General features: G+C 39.5%; 1 protein-coding gene across 1 annotated transcript in view; it reads left to right on the top strand.

Moving 5' to 3' along the window:
- The window catches only part of cdh6 (cadherin 6), an 86,428-nt gene that overhangs the window by 20,885 nt on the left and 44,161 nt on the right, over nucleotides 1-21,382 (top strand). Inside the window, exon 2 of the mRNA XM_015000124.2 lies at nucleotides 13,307-13,685. Coding sequence (XP_014855610.2) covers nucleotides 13,449-13,685 — 237 coding nt within the window. The 5' untranslated portion in view covers nucleotides 13,307-13,448. The remainder of the gene's footprint in view (nucleotides 1-13,306; nucleotides 13,686-21,382) is intronic.

Below are 21,382 nucleotides of genomic sequence, written 5' to 3' on the forward strand. Positions count from 1 at the left end.
TAATTTTGGATTACAATGTCATGTTGGCATTAACGTAATCCTCTCAGGAAGCAGACTTTATCTATTTTTACATTAGCTTAAAACTTTAGCGTTAGCTACAATGCTATTGCATAGGTTCATGTTAGGTAGCATTAATATAATCCATTTAGCAAGTCAAATTCAACTTTTAAGACAAAATTAGCTAAAAAAAGGTAATGTTAGCTTAATTGCTATCATTATCTTCCTAGCATAATGCTATCATTATGGTAGCAGCAACAGTAGCAATAGCAGCTATATTAACCTTAAGCTAATGTAGGTTGACATTAACTTGGGTAACATTAACTAAATTAGCTGCTATGCTAATGTTAGCTTAAATGTTATATCTGCGCAGATAAGAATCCCATAAAATGTTTTTACATAAATATTGAGCGACCCATTGAGGAAAATGAAAAGTTGTTTAGCTTTATGACTTCTGAATGTAAAAGTTGCTTTTGTCTTGTTGTGGTGGAACAATAACATGTTTGTAGGTCTTCTAAAAAATTAAAGATTTTTGGTCTCAGCTCAATAAAATCCATTGAATTCTGCTGTGTTAATGTAGAGAAATCCTCCTGCTTCGGCACTAGAGCGGATCGAGGGAGGCCTTTTTTCAAAATGAGCTAAGAGCCTCCTCTTCACCTGGCCTGTTACTCCCTTGTAAACACCGGAGTTCATAGAGGCCCCATCTTTGTTTTTGTCAAACTGACAGCCGGGAGAAGGCGAGGGGAAACCGTGAAGACAGAGCCGAGAGCGGAAAGCTGGCAGCCTGCAATTTAGTCCAGACTGAGCAGACATAAAATCAAGCGCACAAGAGGAATGGTTACTTCAGGAACCCTCTGTGGCTCCTAAAGTAGGCCACTCCGTCGATGGCTGTAAGAGCTGAGTGATGCAAGCCCTGCTGAGGAAATAACTAGAAAACAGGCAAAATGGCTCCCATTGACTTGGCCTAGATTGTGTGATTTATATGGGTTATTTGCTATGCATTTGGGCAGCGAGGCGAGCTAATGTGTTTGCAGTGAGCTCTGGAGCAGGACATCTGACAGGGACAGTATGAGATAATTTATTGGAATACCGTCGTCCATTTAAAGGGACAGGCTCATGTTTCCGTCCTGCAGATTCCCAGGAGGCGATTTAATCCGGGACAAAGTTGTTGATCCAAATGGATGGAGAGAAACTGGGATTTTTGGACTTCAGTGCAAAAACACAACATCTTATCAAGTCATTTTGGTCTAATTACTCAAGCAAATATCTTATTACACTTTAAAACAGATTAAACTAACTGATAAGTAAGTTTTCAGAAGGAAATATGAGTTCGTTTAAAGTCAATAATTCCATAATGATGAAAAAGTGGCAGATTATTTTTGCTTAAAACAATAAATTTGTCCCAAGTGAAATAATCTGCCAATAAAACTAGTAATATTTTATCACTATAAGCAATTATTGACTCCTATTTTTTGCTGAAAAGTTACTTGTAAGTTCGTCTTGTACTTTTTAAAGTGTACTAAGATATTTGGACTAAAAACTAGACCAAGTAAGATTTTATGTTTTTGCAGTGCAAGTCATAATAAATGCCAAATTTATGCACCTTACAAATATTTTTGTTCTGCAAATATCTTAGCACTTAATTAAATAAGACAAAAGTAACTTAAAAGTAACTTTTTAGGAAGATATAAGAATTTGTTTTAGGTCAATAATTCCTTAATGTTTTCACTCAAATAATCTGCTTGTACTTTTCATCAATGTTAAATGAGTTAAACTCTTGTATTTTGCAGAAAAGTTACCTTCTCTTATTTCTAGTGTACTAAGACATTTGCTCTAGAAACTAAACCACAAATTATTGATGATATTTTAGATTTGTGATGAAATCGGCTGGTTTGGAGTAAGAGTGGATTAATATTCCTCCTTCATGTTGTGAGAAACTGAAACAACTGCGGAGAATAATTGTTGCCAAAGATGTTTTTTTTTCTGTAACTGTAGAACCTCATTTTATTCCCATGATGGTAAAACTTACTCCAGATTCTGCGTGTTTAGCCGTTAGCATGTTTAAAGTAGCTTTTGGTTTGTCCCTCGTTGTTGTTTTGCTGCAGTTTTAACAAAAATAATTGAAATTATTCCTTCTCCTGTCCTCGGGTGTGGTATTCGTTTGTGCCTGAACATGCAATAACATCCGTTAACTGGAATCATTTCGGTGTTCGTGTCTTTCTGGGAATCTTAATGTGTAATTTAGAAGCAGAGAAGGGGGACTTGTTGCACCAGTAACTAAATTCCAGTGTTGTTGCATTGAATCCTAATTTGGACGAAGAATCCTCTGGTGTTTTTCCTCCCATCCGTTCCAGTTTCATCACACATTTTCAGTGTTTCATGATGATGATGAGGCTTGTTTTTGCTGAATTTAGTTATATTTTTCAGTGAAGTCCCTTTTGTTTACGTGGGGGGAAGTGATTTCCAACACAGTGCGACGCTGTGTCTAGACACAGCAAAACAAAAGATCAATATTAATGTATCGATCAGTTTTGGAGGCATATTTTGTAGCAACAACCACAGAGAAAAACGTTGGGTTTTCTTCATGACAGGCGGGTAAATATTATGCATTTGGTTATTAGCACGTCTTTAATAACATTTTTCAGAATGAAACCTGTTAATGAGGCGTCGCCTTTAAGCTAAGCCAGTCAAAGGTCAAAGGGCATAAATCATAATTTACCTTTTAATTTACATGCAGAATTACTCATTTAATATAAGAGATTGAGAAAAAGAAACCGAGTCTATGAAAGTTAAGAAATTAGCCAAAAGTTGTGATCTGAGCTGTAATCTGAAAACCCAGTAAACTGACACTCAACCCAGGGATTTAAAAGCGCAGTCTGTCTCCAGATCGCCTCAGAAAATGAAAAGTTGTGCCAAAAACTGTAACTAGAAACTCTATAATTCTGCTTGTGTTCAATGATCCTGTTAGTTTTGCTCTAGTTCTGGTTCATTCATTCATTAACTGCTTTTCCATTACAAATGAGCACAAAACTTTGTGAACGTGTCGAAAAAAATAAATTTTACAATTGCGGTGTTTCCATTGAATCAGTAAAGCGACTAAAATCACGATGAGTGAATAAAAATGTTCACACGATGAGTCATTTTATGTCAGAAATTGAGAAAAAGAAACTGAGTCCAAGGATGCTAAAAGAAATTTGAAGACCTAATAAACTGACACCCAACTCAGGATTTTAAAAGCGCCGTTTGTCTCCAGATCACCTACTCTGGTAAAAGCTGTAATAAGAAACAGATTTGCTCCAGTTCTGACCAGCAGTGACAGACATGTTACAAATATCTTCAAATATTTTTCTTACTATGAATTTTCAAACTAAAAAATTCCAAGGAAGAAAATATAAGTAATTTGTATTGAGGGGGGGAACAGCGCAAAGTTTAGGAGACACTAATAACTTCAGAAGTATCAGAATCTCCAGGGAAGAATATTATATTTTGAAACATGTATGAAAACACATAAACACATTAAATACTTTGTATCGTTAGGATATATGAAGCGGTGAGTTTTATTTTCTCACCTAAAAACAAACATTCTTTGTGACAAATTAACAGTGTAGTCGCCTCTGTTCAACGCTTGCCTTCCTGATTTTACTGAGTTTTGTGTTTCCGTTCTGTGGAGCGCATTTGCAGTTTTCTGCTCCTTTTTCCTGCGATTGCAGCATTTTTTGTTTGCATTTGTTGTTGTTTTTGTGGGTTTTTGTGTTTTGCATCACACACCTGTCGGCTGTCGTTAGAAATACGTCTAAAAATGCAAATAAACGTTGTTGTTGCTTTTTTAAATAGGAAACTAAACATTTTAATAAAATAGACCAAAGCTACTTTGATTGTGTTCTTGCAGTGAAATATTTTAGAAAATAAAGTTTATTGGTCTATGATGATGTGTTCTTGCATCATTATGCCATTATTATTATTATATTACCTGAAAATTGTCTCAAAACAATATTATTGTTTAAAGCAACAACTTCTGGTATAATTTATGGCCCAGCAAAATTTGTTCCCAGAAAAAGGAAACCCTTTAGGAATATTTTTATATTTTATTAGCTTCCCGATCCAGTTTTTGCACAGATTCCTGTTAGATTTGTGGAGCAAAAGTTCATCCAGCTGCTGAGTTTTGGGCGGTATTCAGCAGGGAGCTGCGTTGTGAACCACTAACCCACATGGGCAGCGAGACAAATGGGAAGCCCCGGATTTGGGTCGGAGCTGCATGAAACGACACGGAGTCGGAATCAAACCGGCGGGACGAGGCGGATGGAGCGACCTGCTGCAGACTCCTCCGGACGTCAGCCGCCTCTAAGGGCCATGTTACCTGTGGCTTCACTTCCTCCCCCCTCTCTTCCCTCGCTCGACCCCTGGCTGACATTCTCCTTTCTCACTTCTAATTGCACCCAGGGGGGTTTCTGCGGGTTGCCGTGGAAGTCTCCGGCTCAACAGGCGCGCCGGGGCGCTTTCTGCCGTGTTGCTCGTTAGCGGGGGGTTCGCTCGGCGGTGTGGGACCGGAGCAGAACCCGGGAGAAGTGGAGCTAAAAAAACCTGATTAGGATTAAAATACTGGAGGAAATGAGACACACTGCAAAAACAGAACATCTTACCACAAATTTCTTTAGTTTCTAGTGTGAATACGTTGAATTAAAGCTAACTTACAAATAACCTTTCAGCAAGAAGTAAGAGCTTGTTTTAGGTAAATAATTCCTTACTATTGATGAAAATGTTCTTGTTCCACTGGTAGATTATGTTTTTAATCTACCAGTGATTTTCAAAGTATTTTACAGCATAAAAAACATAACATAGTAATAAATTGTGAAACAACTGCAAAAATATACAATTCTACAAAGTATTTTTGGTTTAGTTCCTTCTGAAAATATCTTGGTAGACTTGAAATAAGACCAAAAGTAAGTTTTCTGTAAGATGTAGGAGCTTTTTTAAGTGAATAACTCCTTGATATTGATGGAAGAATTGATATTTTTGTTTATTTTCTGGTATTTTTAGCCTTTTCTCATACAAACCGAAAATGAAAAAAACATGCAAGTCTGAAAAAAAGGCAAAAGTAGAACAGAAATAATGCTTAAATTTCTATCAACACAAGGTGTCGACTGAAAAGCAAAACGTTTCCGACTTTTGAAACTCTTGTGTAAAATTTGCTAGGGAAAAAATTAAAATTTTCAGATAAATTTCAGAATTTTTTTAGAAAAGTTTGAAGTCAAACATGTTTTTACTTTAAAAACTCAGAACATTTCTAAAATTCAAAAATTTCCACATTTGTTCTAAAAAAATTCTAAGAATATTCTAAAAAGGTGAGGTTTTTTTCTAACAAATTTGGGGACTTTACAAACTCTATATTTTCCATGTTTTTTCTATATTTCTTTTTTCTATATTTTTTTTTACTTTAAAATTTTTTGAATTTTCATGTTTTTTCTAGAAAATTTCTCAAATTATTCTCAAAATTTCTGAGATTCTTCTAGTGAATTTTTGACATTTCAACCTCTGAAGTTTCCACGTTTTTTCTAGAAAATTTCTGAGATTAATCTCAAAATTTAAAAAAAAATTCTGGAAGCATTTTATAGTTTTAAAACTTTTAAATTTTCAAACGTATTCTAGAAAATTATAGATTAATCTCTTACATTTTTCCATCAAATTTTCAACTTTTCAAACTAAAATAAATTTCTTTTTCCAGAACTTTTCTGAGATTAATCCCAACATTCTAAATGTTTTTGGCATGAACGTACTCCCGTTTCTCTCGTATCTGGGGCTAACGCGCCGTTGTTTTTACTCTCCCGTTGTGTTTTTGCAGTGCAGTTTCATGCAGCAGGAAGGCCATTAGCCGGCCAGATCCAATATGTATTGACGAACGCATTTGTGCGCGGCGTATCGTCCCCGTCTCTATCCTGACGCGTCGCCGTTCGATGCGACCGATAGATACATTTAATAAATAACCGCTCTGATCCATTTTGTTTTCCAGCGAGGAGTCGTTCACAAACTGGCAGCAGACACATTAATCTCCACATTGCATGAGTCTTATTGCTCCGTTCCAACTCAACACAATCTGTGACAGGCAATTTAAAGCAATTTACTTTTTTTTTTTTTTTTTTTTCAATTTTTCATCAAGCTTTTTTTTTAATGCAATCAAACGGCACATGATATGAAGCGAAGGCGAGACAAAGAGGGAGAAAACACAGGCAGCCGCGTCTGGTTGTAAACACTGGCTCTTAACTGGGAGAATATAATTATGGTGTCATGTTCTATTACACACCTTCATTATGACGGCGGCGGCGCGGCAAGACGAGACCTGAGGCTGTTTTTTAAAAAACCCGCCTGGAGCCACTGGGAAGACGCCGTCCTCTCCGTTTCAGTGGGATCGTCATGGTTACAGAGGCGGTTTGGATCCAGACTCTTCAAACGCTCTTTGTGTCGCGCGTAAAACAAATCCTGGTTACGGGGAATCGCTGTCCGACGTGGAGAAGCACAAACCTTCATGTCGGAGGCGTTTCATGACACTGTATCATTTTTAAGCTGCTTCCAAATTATTAGATTTATATTAAAGGTGCTGCGTTGGAAAAAAGTCTAAAAAGTTGGACTCATTTTTATCTTTGGCTTTTATTCAAACTGCGGCTAACGGGGAACATCATTGAGATCTAACGATAAATTTCCCCAGAAGTTATTTCAATAAACGATAATATTGTTGTTCTGAGGTTATTTTAAAGTAATAAAAGGTAATAATGGTATAATAATGCAACAACACACTTTGAACGATCAGTAAACTTAAATTCTGATGAACATCTGGAACCAGAAGACGTTTTAAAAATCCAAGATAAACAAAACAGCAGAAACAACAAATAAAATTAATTATGAAGTCTGCAAGCAAAATTGTTCCAGTTTAGGCTAAATAGTTTTATCATCCAGTTTTTGGTAAAAACAGAAAAAGATATGCAAAGGGAAATCATGAGGTTTTTAATTTATCCTGCGATAAATTGATTCGTTGCTTATTGTGATACTTATAAATAGTATTTCTAATCAACCGTAACTGAAAACAAGCTCCCGTTTCTTGCTGAAAAGTTACTTTTAAGTTAGTTTTGTCCTATTTCAAATGTTTTAAGATGTTTTCAGCAGAAACTTGACCAGGTTTGCAGTTTTATGATCTTTATCCTTCCTGATAAATCGCATCGTCTCCATCCGGGTCAAAAGAAAATCCTCTGCCAGCTTCTTCTGCTCCCCAGCGTGAAGCAGGAACCGGTTTTTCTGGGCCACCAGCAAACGCGGCGCTCGCTCTTAACCGGACCCGACATTTTGTGACGTTGCAGAACGAAAGCTTCAGCTGACTCGCCTTACATCGTCGCTTCCTACAGATGAGGTCAAAGGTCGACGTCTCCTCGGCTTTTCCACTGTGACATTATGAAGCAGTCTGCGGGAAACGAAGCGGAGCGGAGGGACTGGCGGTGGAAAGCTTCCTGGGTCGGCCCCAGAGACCGGCTGGTATTTCCAACCAGCCCTACAGCGAATCGATAGCTCGGAGTCCCACACGCTCCTCAGCAGCGTCATTTAACCAAATTCATAAAGTGGAGAGTGCCGGGAGCTGGAGGAGGAAAAAAGAGCCAGAAGTGGAGAACCCATCCAGAAAATCTGGATGGGAAGCTGCAACCATTTGCTGCTGTATCTGGGATCCTCAGCTATTCTCTAGCAACAACTTCAGCTTTTTCCTTTTACATCTTTCTGTCCCTCTGAGTTACAGACATGGTGCTTTTTACAAAGCTTGAGAAAATTAAATGCAAAATGCTGATGTTTACTTTGTGGAACTGGAGCAAAACCTGGAAGAAGTGGAGCTAAAAAAACCTGGTTAGGTTTAAAATACAGGCAGAAAAATTACACACACTGTAAAAAAACACAAATCTTACCGAGTATTTGGGTCTAGATTTAAATAAGAACTAAAAATGAGAAAACAGCTCAGAAGTAAGAAAACTGGATGGTAAAAGTTTTCAGGTTGGTGTTTTGGGCTCAACTGGCTCTTATTTTGAAGGTCAGTTTTGCTTACAGAGACGTCATAGTTCATTTTATTTGTTTTATTTTCACTGCAAAAATCAGAATCTTACAAAATAGTTTTTAGTGCAAATATCTTAGTACAGTTGAAATAACACAAAACTAAATTACAAGGAAAATAAATCTGTTTTTAGTCAATAATTCCTTTCTATTGATTTAAAAAAGAACTAGTTCCATGAATTATTTCACTTTGGAAAAAATATCTTGCAAGTTCAAATGTCTGGCAAAATTACTGACTTAAAATAAAATCATATTTCTTGCTGAAAAGTTACTTATATGTTAGTTTTGTCTTATTTCATTTGTACTGGAAACTAGATTAAAAAAAATACTTGGTAAGATTTTTTTTTCCTTTTTTTTGGAGTCTCTTTGTCCAACAAGAATTATGTATTGTAATTGAGAGAGTTGGGGGGGGGGGGTGGAAGAGGGGCATCTACTTGAGTAACTTTTTAGAGAAAAAATACTTTTATGAGTATTTTTACTGCTCTGTACTTTTTACTCGAGTAAAATCTGTATTTTCTTTGTTATTTTTGTTACTGATGTGAGTTTTTCTCATTTCGGTCCGTCTGATAATGTAATGTTTTATGTTTTAAATGATCGGTTACTCAGCACTTTAATAGAGTTTTTACCAAATACTTTCTTAGTAAGTCGTGCTGATCTTCCTACCAGTTCCTGGTTTTTGTTTGATCGGCTGTAATAAATATATTCATAGAACAATAACTGACTTTCTGCTCCGGATGGGCCTGGCGGTCCGTGTTTTTCCCCTGGCTGTGCTGATTCAGGCAGAGGACACATGCAAAGCGACTGGCTTTCAGCGCGCAGCGATAATGCATATGAGGGAGGAGCTTTAAACTGCAGCGCAGGGGGAAAAGGGAGGCAGCGGACCTCACCCCGGCTTCAATCTGCCTCCTCAGGGGAAAGCGGGCCGAGCCGTAACTGCCTGTGGAAGACAGGTCAGGTAATGGATGGGGCCGCTGCTGCTGCTGACGTGGCTCTGACGGGACGTTTTTAACTCTCCTTCAAACCGGCTGCTCTCCCCCCGTTAGCGTTGTCACGGTAACTACATCTGATGGTCTGACTTTAAGCACCTGAATGCTGAAGTTCCTGTTTCTGCATCTGGAGGGCAAAACGCCGGGAACGGGGGTTAGCAAAGTCCACAGAGGAGACGGGAGTCAGAAGGGCTACCAGCAACCTTTACACTGCAAAAACACAAAAGTATTTCTTGTCTGATTTCTAGTGGAAAAATTGTAGTTAATTTAAAATAAATAATGCTAACTTACATGTAACTTTTTAGCAATAAATACTAAATAATTCCTCAATATTGAATAAAAAAAGGTAGAAGTGAAATACTCTACTTTTTCATTTAGATGACATCAGACCTTGTGACGGTGGTTAACGTGCGGCTCGCCACAATTTGACTGGTTTGTCGAGGTTCTCATTTAAAAGGAAACCTATCATGCAAAATTCACATTTTGTGTGTTTTTGTATTTCCATTTTGGTTTCTACTGCTTCTAAAAACCCCAAGAGTTTAAAAACATCAGTCCAGACGTTTTTTGGCAATAAGTTTTTTGGTGTCTGGAAAACGTGCCGTTTCATAAACCTACCAAATGTTAAGTCACATTCTACACCCCACTGTTACCTAGCAACCCACGCAGAGCTCCAACATGTTTGGTCAGCTGGTTTTACCACAGTGTGCGCTGTACAATGGCCACTTGCTGCATTTTTGTTGGTTGTGCAGGAGGTTCCGCTTCTGCTTTTCAAAGATGTATGGTTGTATAATAGCACGTCTGTTGGCAGCCATTTTTACATGATTGCAGATATAAAAACTCTGACGTTTTTTGTTTTTTTTGCTTGTCTCTTCACTTGGAAGATTTTTACAGTAATATGCTGCACGAAGCTCCAGTTAGCAGCTGTGCTTTAGCATTGAAAACCCCTTGTCAGATGCTACAGCACAGCTGATATAAAGGCTACATTCATGCTGTGAAGTGATGGAACGGTAACTAAAAGAAAAACTAAACCCACTGCCACCAGTGACTGTTCTGAGTCTCTTTTATTCTCTCTTTTGTATCTCGTGTTTCAGTTTTTCTGAAGGTCCACTCTGCTTTAAGTGGGCGTGTTAGAGCAGCAGCAGAAGAGAAGAAGAAAAACAGCCCGACTGGAGCGTCTTTAGGTGCCGTTGGACTTTGTGCCCCTGGTAAACTCTGCGATGGGGCTTGTGGGTGTGAAGTAAACAAAGACAGTCAAAACGTCTTTCAAAATCACTGCTGGAGGAACAAACGAGAGCCATAATAACAGCTGAAAACGCTCAAGTGTATCAAACTCTCCATTATGTTTTGAACCGCTGTAAACAGCTTGACAGACTGGCACGGCGGTGAAATATGCAGCTTGTTTTGTTTAACGGCCTACAAAGACGGCGACATCAAACCCCCCTCCCTGAACAGGAGTTGGTACAAAGCTGTCCCAGTCGGCGTGGCGAGGCGTCTGCGAGTTTAAATCTCAGCGGTTGTCCTGTGCGAGATTGCTTGTTGGTTTTTCTTCTCGGCGCTAACAGATTTCTTTAGATACGAGAAGAAACTGTTGTGGAGATGTGACAAGCAGCACCGCACTGTAAAAACATGGTTTCCAGTGCAAATGTCTTAGTGCACTTTAAATGAGACAAAACTGAGTTACAAGAAACTTTTCAGCAGAAAAGAGAGATTTCAGTCAATATTTGGATATCAAAAAATTACTAATTCAGATTATTTCCTCCGATGAGATATTAGTGCCATAATAAGAAATAAATATAATATGAATATAAATAAATGAAATAAAATTATGAGAATAAATTCATTTAAGAATAGTTGAAAATACACAAAAATAAAGTCCATAAAATACAAGAATAAAGTCAAAATATGACTTTTCTCTTAATTCTGTGACTTTCTTCTGGTATTATTATGACTTTTTTTGCAGATCTGTTTATTCTATAGAATAATTTATTTTTATTTTCCAGACCCTAATACTTTCTTATTTTCCCCATGTAATAAATGAAATAATCTGAGTGGAACCAGGACGTTTTTATCAATATTAAGGAATTATTCACTCCTATAACTGAAAAGTCACTTGTAATTTAGTTGTGTGTCTCTTCAGGGGAACTAAGATATTTGCACTAGAACTAGACTAAAATACTTGGTGATATTTAGTGTTTTTGCAGTGATTAAAGTCGTGTTTCTCATATTCTGGTTGAGTGAAGACTTGAAAAGCAGCAAACGTTTTTTTCTTCAGAGGATTTCTGCTGCTGAGGTTTCTCTTTGTCGTCTCTGTTGCCACTTCAACAGGATATGATGCAAATTGCTGCAATTTCATTAAAATACAGACTTGTACAAAACATGTTTGTTCTGGTAACTAGTTCCCTGCTTTCATGGCGAGCTGCAGCTCTGCAGAGGAAACCCTGAATGGTCCAAAAATCAAACTGAGAAGCTGCAGACCTGGCTGCTGTGGGATTCCTGCACAGATAAAGGAAGTAATGACTGTTTGAGGCCAGCTGTTGGCAGGTGGAAGAAGGACGTGGAACAAGATGGATGAAGCAGGACGGAGTCGGGGAGGCGGCCATGTGTTTCGTTTTGTTCTCGTTATTCCTGGACGTTGGGCGGTTTCCAGGCCGCCGGCGTTCCTCGGCTGCGGTTTGGGAGGAGGGTTATCAGCGGGTCGGCTGGGGAGCGTTTCCAACGCTCCGCCGTATCGCGCCTGTTCAGTCCGGCTGCGCCGTGTTGGGCATGTAGGAAGGATGTCTCCGGACATGAATTAAGTACCCTGACCTGCATGCAGGAGCAGAGCCAGACAGACTGAAGAGGAGAGGAGCTGCACTGCAAAAACACAAAATATTACCAAGTATTTTCATCTAGTTTCTACTGCACATTCCTTAGTGCACCTGAAATAAAACAAAACTAACTGAAAAGTAACTTTTAGCAAGACATTACATGAGTCATTCCTTAATGAGAAAGTTTTCGCTCCAGAGGCAAATTGTTTCTGAAAAAACTAAAGTTACGAGAATAAACTCGTACAAGGATAGTAAATTTTACTAGTTTTACTAGTAATACTAATCCTGTACATCCTGTACAGCTGACTTACATCAGCTGCACAGGATGTAAGTCCAACGCGCTGACGGGAAAAACGTCTAATCTGATATTTATCCAGTTATGCGGCTCTCAGTCGGCCGTCAGTCAGTTAGCTGTCAGAGAACCTGGATCTATAACGGAGCTTCTGGATGGGATTCAGCATTTCTGTCCCAGGTTTCCCTTTAGCCTTGACTTAAACATTTAATATTTCATGATAAATAAAGAGAGAGCAGACGGCCGAACATAAAGGAAACGCTTTGAGAAATGCTGTTGGACTTGATCGCAGTAAATGTGCAATCGTGTGATTTTTCAGAGGCAAACTGGAAATCTGAAGAATTTTAAGGATTTCTAAATCCACAGTGGAAAAACACAAAATCTTACCCTTTTTTGTGTTCAAATATCTTAGCACAGTTGAGATACAACTAAGCTAACTAACTTAAGAGTAAGTTTCCAGCAAGAAATGAGAGTAAAATCTTTTCCTTTTAATTACTCCTTAAAAGGAAAATTCACATTTCAAACACTTTGATATTTAAGGTCCAAACGTTTTTTGACAACAAGTTCAAGTTTGCTGGTGTCTGGAAAACTAGCCATTTCAAAAACCTCGCATTAGGAACTGCGCTGTTACCTAGCAACCAGAACTGAGCTCCAGCATGTTTGGTCAGCTAGTTTTACTGCTGTACAATGGCTGCTGGATAAAACAAATGTCTTACTGAAACACTTGCTGCATTCTTGTTGGTTGTACAGGAGGCTCTTCTAATGCTTTTCAAAGATGCACGGCTGTATAATTGAGCATCTGTCTGCAGCCATTTTCTCGTATGAATGTAAACGTTGAGTTTGGGGCATTTTTTACCTCATAAGACATTTTGAGGTAAAAATTTGTGTTTTTTTCATCAGTTTTAAGGAATTATTGACTTAAAACAAGCTTCTGTTTGTTGTTGGAAGTTACTTGAAATTTAGTTTTGTCTTATTGTGATTGTACGAAGACATTTGCACTATAAACTAAACAAAAATACTTAATCACGTTTTTCTTTTTTAAGACAAGCTGATACTTTTTGGTCATTTGAAATTGATTTTTGTTTAGTTTCATCTTTAAAGCCATCAGCGTTGAGTTCAAGCTGCTTGTTTGCCTTCCATTCCAGGCGCCGACTGACTGCCGGCCAACGTGAGTCCTGCCTCATCCTGCCTCAGCAGATCGCAGCATGAGAGGCGAGCTGACCCTCTGACCAGGAAGCGGCGGACGCGGACCAGGGGGGCGGTTTGAGGCTTGTTGCTGCTGCGGTTATGGATCGGCGGAGACTCTGCGCTCTTATGATGCTGTGGGCCGTGGTCCAGCTCAGCTGCCCGGGCTACAGCCTCAGGGCGCTGCGAAGGACTACAGGGGGGCGGAGAGGGCCTACGGGGCTGACGGGACAGGACGCCAACGGAGTCCCGCTGCGGCGCTCCAAACGGGGCTGGATGTGGAACCAGTTCTTTCTGCTGGAGGAGTATACTGGGACGGACATGCAGTACGTGGGAAAGGTAAAGCTCTGCATGTTTCCCTTAGCGCAACTTTTTATTTATTTATTTAATTTTATATCTAAAAATAAAGTGAAAAACATTTTTATTTATTTTTATTTTTAAATTCAATTTAAAAATAAAATATAAATTGTGTGTGGATCTATTATGCAAATTTCTAACTTTGTACATTTTTATGCTTCTAATCCGTTCTCTAATGCTTCCAAAAACAACCTAAAAAAACACATCTAGCCTTTTTTTTTTTGCAATAACTTCATGTTTATGTTAAAACATTTAAAAAATCTCCTGATTGTCACGTCGCACTCCATGTATACTGTGCTGTTGCCTAGCAACCAGCATGTTTGGTCAGCTGGCTTCTCTGCTGTATGCACTTTACAATGGCTGCTGGACAAAAGAGAGTTAAGTTCTTGACCTACCATCCAGAAACAACTTGCTGCATTCTTGTTGGGTGTGCAGGAGGCTCTACTAATGCTTTTCAATGATGTACTGTTGTATACCTTTGCATCTATTTGCAGCCATTTTCATGCTGATTATTCCACTTAAAACATGGGAAAAATGTTTTACACTTAGTGGAATTAGTATTTTTTCATTGACTTTTAAAAGCTGTTACTTCTTGCTGAAAAGTTATTTGTAAGTTATTTTTGTCTTATTTTAAGTGTACTACATATTTGCACTAGAAACACAAAAATACTCAGCAAAAAATATGTTTTTGCAGTGTTATCTTCTATTAAGTGAGTGTAAAAATCTGGTTTTAACTGTATGTGCCTCGACACTTTGACGTCTTCCTTACTCCGTATTTCTACAATCCCTTTTATTTATTTTTTGTATTTTATTTTTGCTGGCTCCAAACGTCAGACACAGCTGAGTGGGAACAACTAACATTTCTTCGCCTCACTCGGTTGAATTGCTTTCTGGAGTTTTATAATCCGTACCATTATTTCAGCTGACAGCTCTTTTGTTGGAGGCCAAACTTCCCGTCAGTAAAGCAGCTGCAGCAGCGCGTTTCGTCTGCAAGCGCTTCATCTTAAACTTTGAAACAGTTTGCATATTTACAGCTGTTGGTTTTAGTTTCTAAATGCAAAAAAGAAGCAACATATTGACTGTAATAGTCTGTGGTTCAGCTGAGACATTTTTCTACCTTTTTCTGCTTTTAACTTTGGGTTATTCAGAAAATAATTGCTGAATAATTCCATAAATGTGTGGAAATGTGGCATTTTTTCCTATTAACTAATGAAAAATTCACAATATTGTGTGTAGAGGGGTACAATGGATCAGTAGCGCCAAACTAAGAGAATAAAGTCATAATATCAGCAGAATACAGAAGCAATATTACTAGAAGAAAGTTGCAAAAATTACGAGAAATAAGTTTTGAAAGAGTCCAACTTTTCAAGTACGTCTTTCTTTCTTTCTTTCCTTCTTTCTTTCTTTCTTTCTTTCTTTCTTTCTTTCTTGATTTTTGTTTACATTTTGCTCAGTGTCTTCTTGAGGTTTTCATGTTGTTTCCTTCAGTAGTTCTTGGTGCAGCGCCCCCACAGGCCAGGAAGGGAACAGGTGCTCAGGTTTAACACAAGGAGAGTGTTAAAGGAGAAACTGCAGCAGCTGAAAATGTAACACATGTTGCGAACTTTGGTCCCGAATCGAACCGAGTCTACTGAACGAGCTTTACCGAGTCGGCTGAGGACAGTCCCTGCTTTTTCTGCAGGTTGCTAACAAACTTTAAACCTGATATTTCAGTCTGGTTGTATATTTTTAACCATTTTTTTCCCATAAAATCGATTGTAGATGAGCAGCGTGGAGCCAAACGAAGGCTCGTTTTGTGCCTGAGACTTCAGGGATCGGCCCGTCTCCTGGTGGCTGACGTGACGCGATGCTGTCGTTCAGTCCTTCAGTCCGTCCTCAGGCTTTGTTTGCCGTTTCTTGTCCAATTCGCTTTCCACTGGCTGCTTGCTTCGTGTCATTCCTGCTCACATCAAGTCAAATATAACTTCCTCTGAAGGTATTATCCGGTCCGACCTCATGAAAACTCGCTGTCGACCCAGATATCATTGGCAGGGAAGCTTTGGGGGGGGGTTTGGGTTGTGTACAAGAAATTGGGCGATATAATGCTTGCCTTACATGCAGCAGAGCGGAAGTCAAGCTATCGGCCTCCTCTTCCAATCTACTGTAATTGAGGCGATTGTGGAGCGTTGTGGCAAGGTCAGGGAGACGGAGCGGGGGGAAGAAAGGCGGTTTTGTGCTGGGAGTTGAATGGACTCGGCGCTTTGCATTCCAATCGCGTCTCTGCGGAGGATAGAGTCATCCAACCAAATGAGATTCTGCAACATACGTCCTCCCCGGCTAAAGGTTGACTTTCAGTCCTGGACAAAAAGGATTATAGCCACAAAAAAAGAAACTGAGTGAGAGGAGATCAAATGTAAATACAAAGCTTGATCAAACCACTTTGTCTTTGGAGGCCGGTGATTGATGTGCCACTCGTCCTTTGAGCTCGTAAAGCGACTAATAGCAGAAGAAGAATGGATTATCAGAGTGTGGTGTACATTTAGAGAGCCAGAGGCCGCGGCCTGAGAGGCCATCTCCACTTAAGCACCAACCTTCCAGCCGCATACTTAATCAAGACTCCGGCACTTGCGTTTTTCTCTGAGTGCGTGCAGCTGGATGCTTCCCCTCATTGTCTGCTCCAGTATCCAGTTTTACCGCAGGATTGCATCTTTTCTGATTGCAATTACAGTTCGTTAATTGCCAGATAAAGTGCGGGTGGTGGGCTCTTAAAGAGGAAGAGCGGCTTCCAACTTGAGCGCATCTGCGTCCTCAGGTAGAGGGAGGCCGGCGCTTTCTGAGAGGAAAATCTGGGGGAGCACAAAGGAAAGCGGCTTTTGTCACAGCGAGTGACATCACATCGACGAGGGGGACGCGGCGCGGGACAAAAACGGGCTTTGTTTGTGCCGAAAAACGAGCTGGAAACAACACAATGGCAGGTTATTATGAACAAGAGGGCAGCTCTTGACACTTTGAGTTAGACTGAATGATGAAACCGCACTTGAATTACAGCATCCTGCCTCTTGTCTGCGGCCTCTCCCTTCTTTCTGCCGTTTCTTTATAGAGTTGTGAAGTGCTAACAGATGAAATTTCAATCTTGTTCTGAACAAGCTTAACAAAGACATTTGGGAAAGAAAGAAGGAATTTGGGCAATTCGATCAGGACTTGCAGGAAGAGGCGTGGCTTCAGCCTGCAGAACAATTTATCCAGCACTTTGAAATGCTCCTTTTGTCCTTTTACAACTGCAATTATTCCGTTTTTTATTGTTTCTTTTTTATTTCGTAATGTGACAATAGATAATACATGCAAATAGATGCACTGCAAAAAACACAAAAGTATTTTTGTCTAGTTTCAAGTACAAATATCTCAGTACTAACTTTCAACCAACTTTCCAGAAGATTTAGGAGCTTATATTACACAAATATTGATGAAAATGTTTATGTCCAGTAATCAATATTAAGAGATTATTGATCTAAATCAATCAAATCTATTTCTGAAAAGTTACTTGTAAGCTTGTTTTGTCTTATTTAAGTATACTAAGATATCTGCACTAGAAATTGGACAAAAACTGTTTCCCAGTCTGAATATTTGTGGAAATTTTGATCCGGTCTAAGGCTGCGGTTCCCTTCTTGGCCCCCGTAAAGCAGAACCTAGTCACGGCCCTGCCTGCAGGATTTAAAGAGACTCTAGGTGATTTTAGGAGTTAGTCGCTGGTAATCTTGCTTTATTAGCCGATGAGTTTTTTATTTAATTTAGGTGAAGCAGAGGAAGCGAACTGCGGCTCTCATTAGCAGTCGAGCCGCGCGGCGTTCTCAGAGGAGCCGCGCTGTCACCGGGGGGAGGGAGTGTTTGTTTATTTCATTATTTCTTACTTTACCAAAGGGCACATATCCACTGAAAACGGTTAATGGCCTGTGGTTGAGGAGTGTTTGTGCTGCACTATCATATCTCATAAAGTATTTACAGCCTCTGATAGGCCCCAGTGGTTCTGGGCCTGCTGGGTAGACTGCTCTACACAGTCCCTCGCAAAGAGAGCTGCGCGCTCTGCATGCAAACAAACAAACACCGGTGCAACATGCAAACAGCAGCCTGCAGCTATCGCTCAGAACTCACAGGAAAGACAAAGAGAGGTTGATGAGCGCAGACGCGCCGCGTCTCCTCGTCCTGCGTGACTCAGGGAACCTGAGGGAAGGGGCTTGTTTGTGATTTTTGTTGTTGTTTTGTGTTCGTGCGTCCCTCATTATCAGCCGCTCACCTTGCAGAGAGGCAAGGAGTTTGCGACCCGATGCAACATGGCGGCCTGCGGCGGCGACCTGGCGGTGATTGTTGATTAGCCGATACGTTTCTGAGCGGGGCGGTTTCCGCGGTAACGGCTGTCTGAGGAGGAGTTTGGGTGGGAAACGGCAGCAGATCCGGTATTTATCGCCGTGATTTCACCTGTTTCTGAGGCGGATTTGTTCACAGTTCGCTTAAGGTTTTCCGCTAACACGTGTCTGAACAATTAAAAGAACGGCAATTAAAAACAAAAGAAAATAAGTTTAGCATTTCTGTGAAAGGTTGAGAAATAAAAGTAAACGGATAAAATCTCACTAAGTTGCGCGAAACTTTTTTGACTTTTGTCAAAAAAGCATTTTTACGACAGAGAATTAGGCCATGCTAAGAAAACAAAAAGCAAAACTATTAGAATAAAGCCATAAATCTGATCTTACCACTTTGATCTCTTAATATTATGACTTTATTCTCATAATTCTACTTTTTCTTTTTTATTAGTATTCCCCTAAAACTCCGTCAATATATTTTAATTCAGTTTTCATCTAGTTTAATTAATACACTACAAAAACACAAAATCTTACATATTTTTGGTTTAGTTTCGCGTGTGAATATCTTGGTACGCTTGAAATAAGACAAAACTAACTTAGAAGTAACTTTATAGGAGTTTGTTTTTGTCAGTAATTCCTTCAAGTTTTAGTGAAATTAAAATTTTCTGTCAATATTAAGGAATTATGGGCGTAAAACAAACTGTAGTAATTTGTTTTGTCTTATTTCAAGTGCACTAAGATATTTGCATATAAACTAGACCAAAATATCTGGTAAGATTTTGTGTTTTTGCAGTCTGGTCAACAGTGTGGATGTAAGTTTTTCTCTGACAAAAACCAACAGCAACTGCGAAACGCGATTAGTAACTAATGACTAAGTGGAGTTGTATTTAGCTAATTCATTACTGGATGTTTTGCCTGACAAATGAAAACAGAGGTTGATGGCAGGTTTATGTAAATGTAGGCAAATTTCCCCCAGGTTGTAGTTCAGTTCTTATTATTGGTTTTGCATCGTTTTCAATGTGGGGAAAAACTTTAATATTTGCTTTTGCACAGATTACATGACAGATGTCCAAACTGGTGAAGTTTCTGTGCCTGCGTACTTTATGGAACCATAAATAAAGGGACAATAATGTAAAATATACTGAGCAGGACGTAAAGGGGATCTGGCATATAAAATTTACATTTTGTATTTTGTTGTTTGAACCCCCATTTGGGTTTCTACTGCTTCTAAAATCAGTTCAAATGCTTAAAAAACACCTGGCTGCTTTTTGGCAGTAGGTTAATGTGTTTTGGTGTCTGGAAAACGAGACCCGAGCAAAGCTCCCGCACTTATGCATTCAAAGTTCTCACTTTATTATGCAAAATTCACATTTTGTTTGTTATTGTTCGTCCACTTGGGTCACTACTGCTTCTGAAAACAGTCCAAGTGCTAAAAACAAATGACGGAGTCATATTTTGGCAAAATTTATGGAAAATGAGCCGTTTCAAATACTTTCTGAATGTTGAGTCACATTTTACGGACACTGCACTGTTACCTAGCAACCCGAGCTCCAGCTCACTACCTAGCAACCCGAGCTCCAGCTCATTACCTAGCAACCTGAGCTTAGCTCCAGCTCGTTACCTAGCAACCTGAGCTTAGCTCCAGCTCGTTACCTAGCAACCCGAGCTTAGCTCCAGCTCGTTACCTAGCAACCCGAGCTTAGCTCCAGCTCGTTACCTAGCAACCCGAGCTTAGCTCCAGCTCGTTGCCTAGCAACCCCGAGCTTAGCTCCAGTTCGTCTGGTCGGCTGATTTTACAAAGGCTGCTGGAAAAGACAAGTCTTTTGTTGTTGACTTACCATCCAGAAACCACTTGCTGTATTCTGGTTGGGTGTGCAGGAGGCTCTACTAATGCTTTTCAAAGATGTACGATTGTATAATTGCTCACCTGTTTGCAGCCATTTTCACGTGTGAGTGTAATTGGAGGGCGTGGGCAGCACCAGCAGCTTATTCTCATTTAAATCAGCAGCTCATTAATGATTTTGTGTAAAAATGTTTTGTATAGACCGTCGTTCTATTCTAACCTGTTCAAGGAAGCATGACGGGCCACCTTTAATAAATGCATCTTTCCACAAACACTAACCAGCTGTTTCTGATTAGACTTTGGTGTTATGAAACTTCAGCCTAAAGCAACATAAGTGCTTAACGTGGCCCGCGCTTCGCGGTGGGATCGCTTCATTTGCATCAAAAGCTCTCGTAGCTCCTTGTGTGACTGGAGGACCTTCTGCTGTTTGCATATGCTTTGGTTCAGGACCGCGCTCAAACTGCTTCTACAGTCAGACGCGACACAAAAACAAAGGATGCTAAACCTCCTGGGGGAGACAGAAATGTGCTAACTGACATTTCACCTTCGACCTGGCGTTGTTTCCACGTCAGCAGTCGTTATTCGACGGGGGCTATTTTTGTGCTCGGTCTGAGGCTACCATCTGGCTACGACAAAGGCAGCCAGTTCTCGACACGCGGCCTTAAAGGCTAACTGGCTAATTGCCCTAAGCAGGCCGTTTCCAGTGCCATCTCTTTTGGCCGAACTCGAGTGAAGCACAAATGGTGGCCAGATCGAGCCTGCGCTAACATTTGCTGCACTCAGAGCTGATTAATTTCACAAACAAAGACGGCTCCCTGATAAGTTCTCACGCGCAGATGTCTGATGAGCACCACTTCACTCTTCAGCCCTCTTCAGACTGGAGGGTGAAGCATGTGGGAAGAGATATGAATGTTTTTGCTGTGAAAGAAATGCAAACCAGGAGAAATAATACCTCTCATTTTCTCAGAAGGTAAACACCTGTTTGCAATTGCAAATGCTCCAAGTATTCTCTAAAAAGAACGACGGTTCACGATTCGTGACATAAATTTGAATTGATACAACTCAATACCAAATCCTCTGACCTCAACTTTTGAGTTAAAAACATAAAATTATTAAAATTTATTCCCCCAAAAAGGTCATTTTACTCATAGAAGTTGAATCAGCACCTATTAAATTATGGGTGGTTTTGGTAATTGCATCTTTAGATGAGCACAAAAAGAAACAAAAACACAAAATCTTTAGTCTATTAAATGTCAGTACACTTGAAATAAGGCAAATTTACTTACAGTAACTATTAAGCAGGATATAGGAGCTTATTTTAAGTAAATAATTCTTGAATATTGATAAAAAGTATTAATACAAATTACATAATATTTCACTTATAACATGGGAAAACTGTCTTGTGAGGTAATCTGCCAGTGGAACTGTAACTTTTTCATCAATATTAAGGGACTATTGAGTCTCTAAGCTAATTCTGTAAAATTATGCTACTGAAGGCAATT

This window comes from Poecilia mexicana, unplaced genomic scaffold (genome assembly GCF_051168715.1).
Source record: "Poecilia mexicana isolate PSO_F unplaced genomic scaffold, ASM5116871v1 scaffold_20, whole genome shotgun sequence".
Lineage (NCBI taxonomy): Eukaryota > Metazoa > Chordata > Actinopteri > Cyprinodontiformes > Poeciliidae > Poecilia > Poecilia mexicana.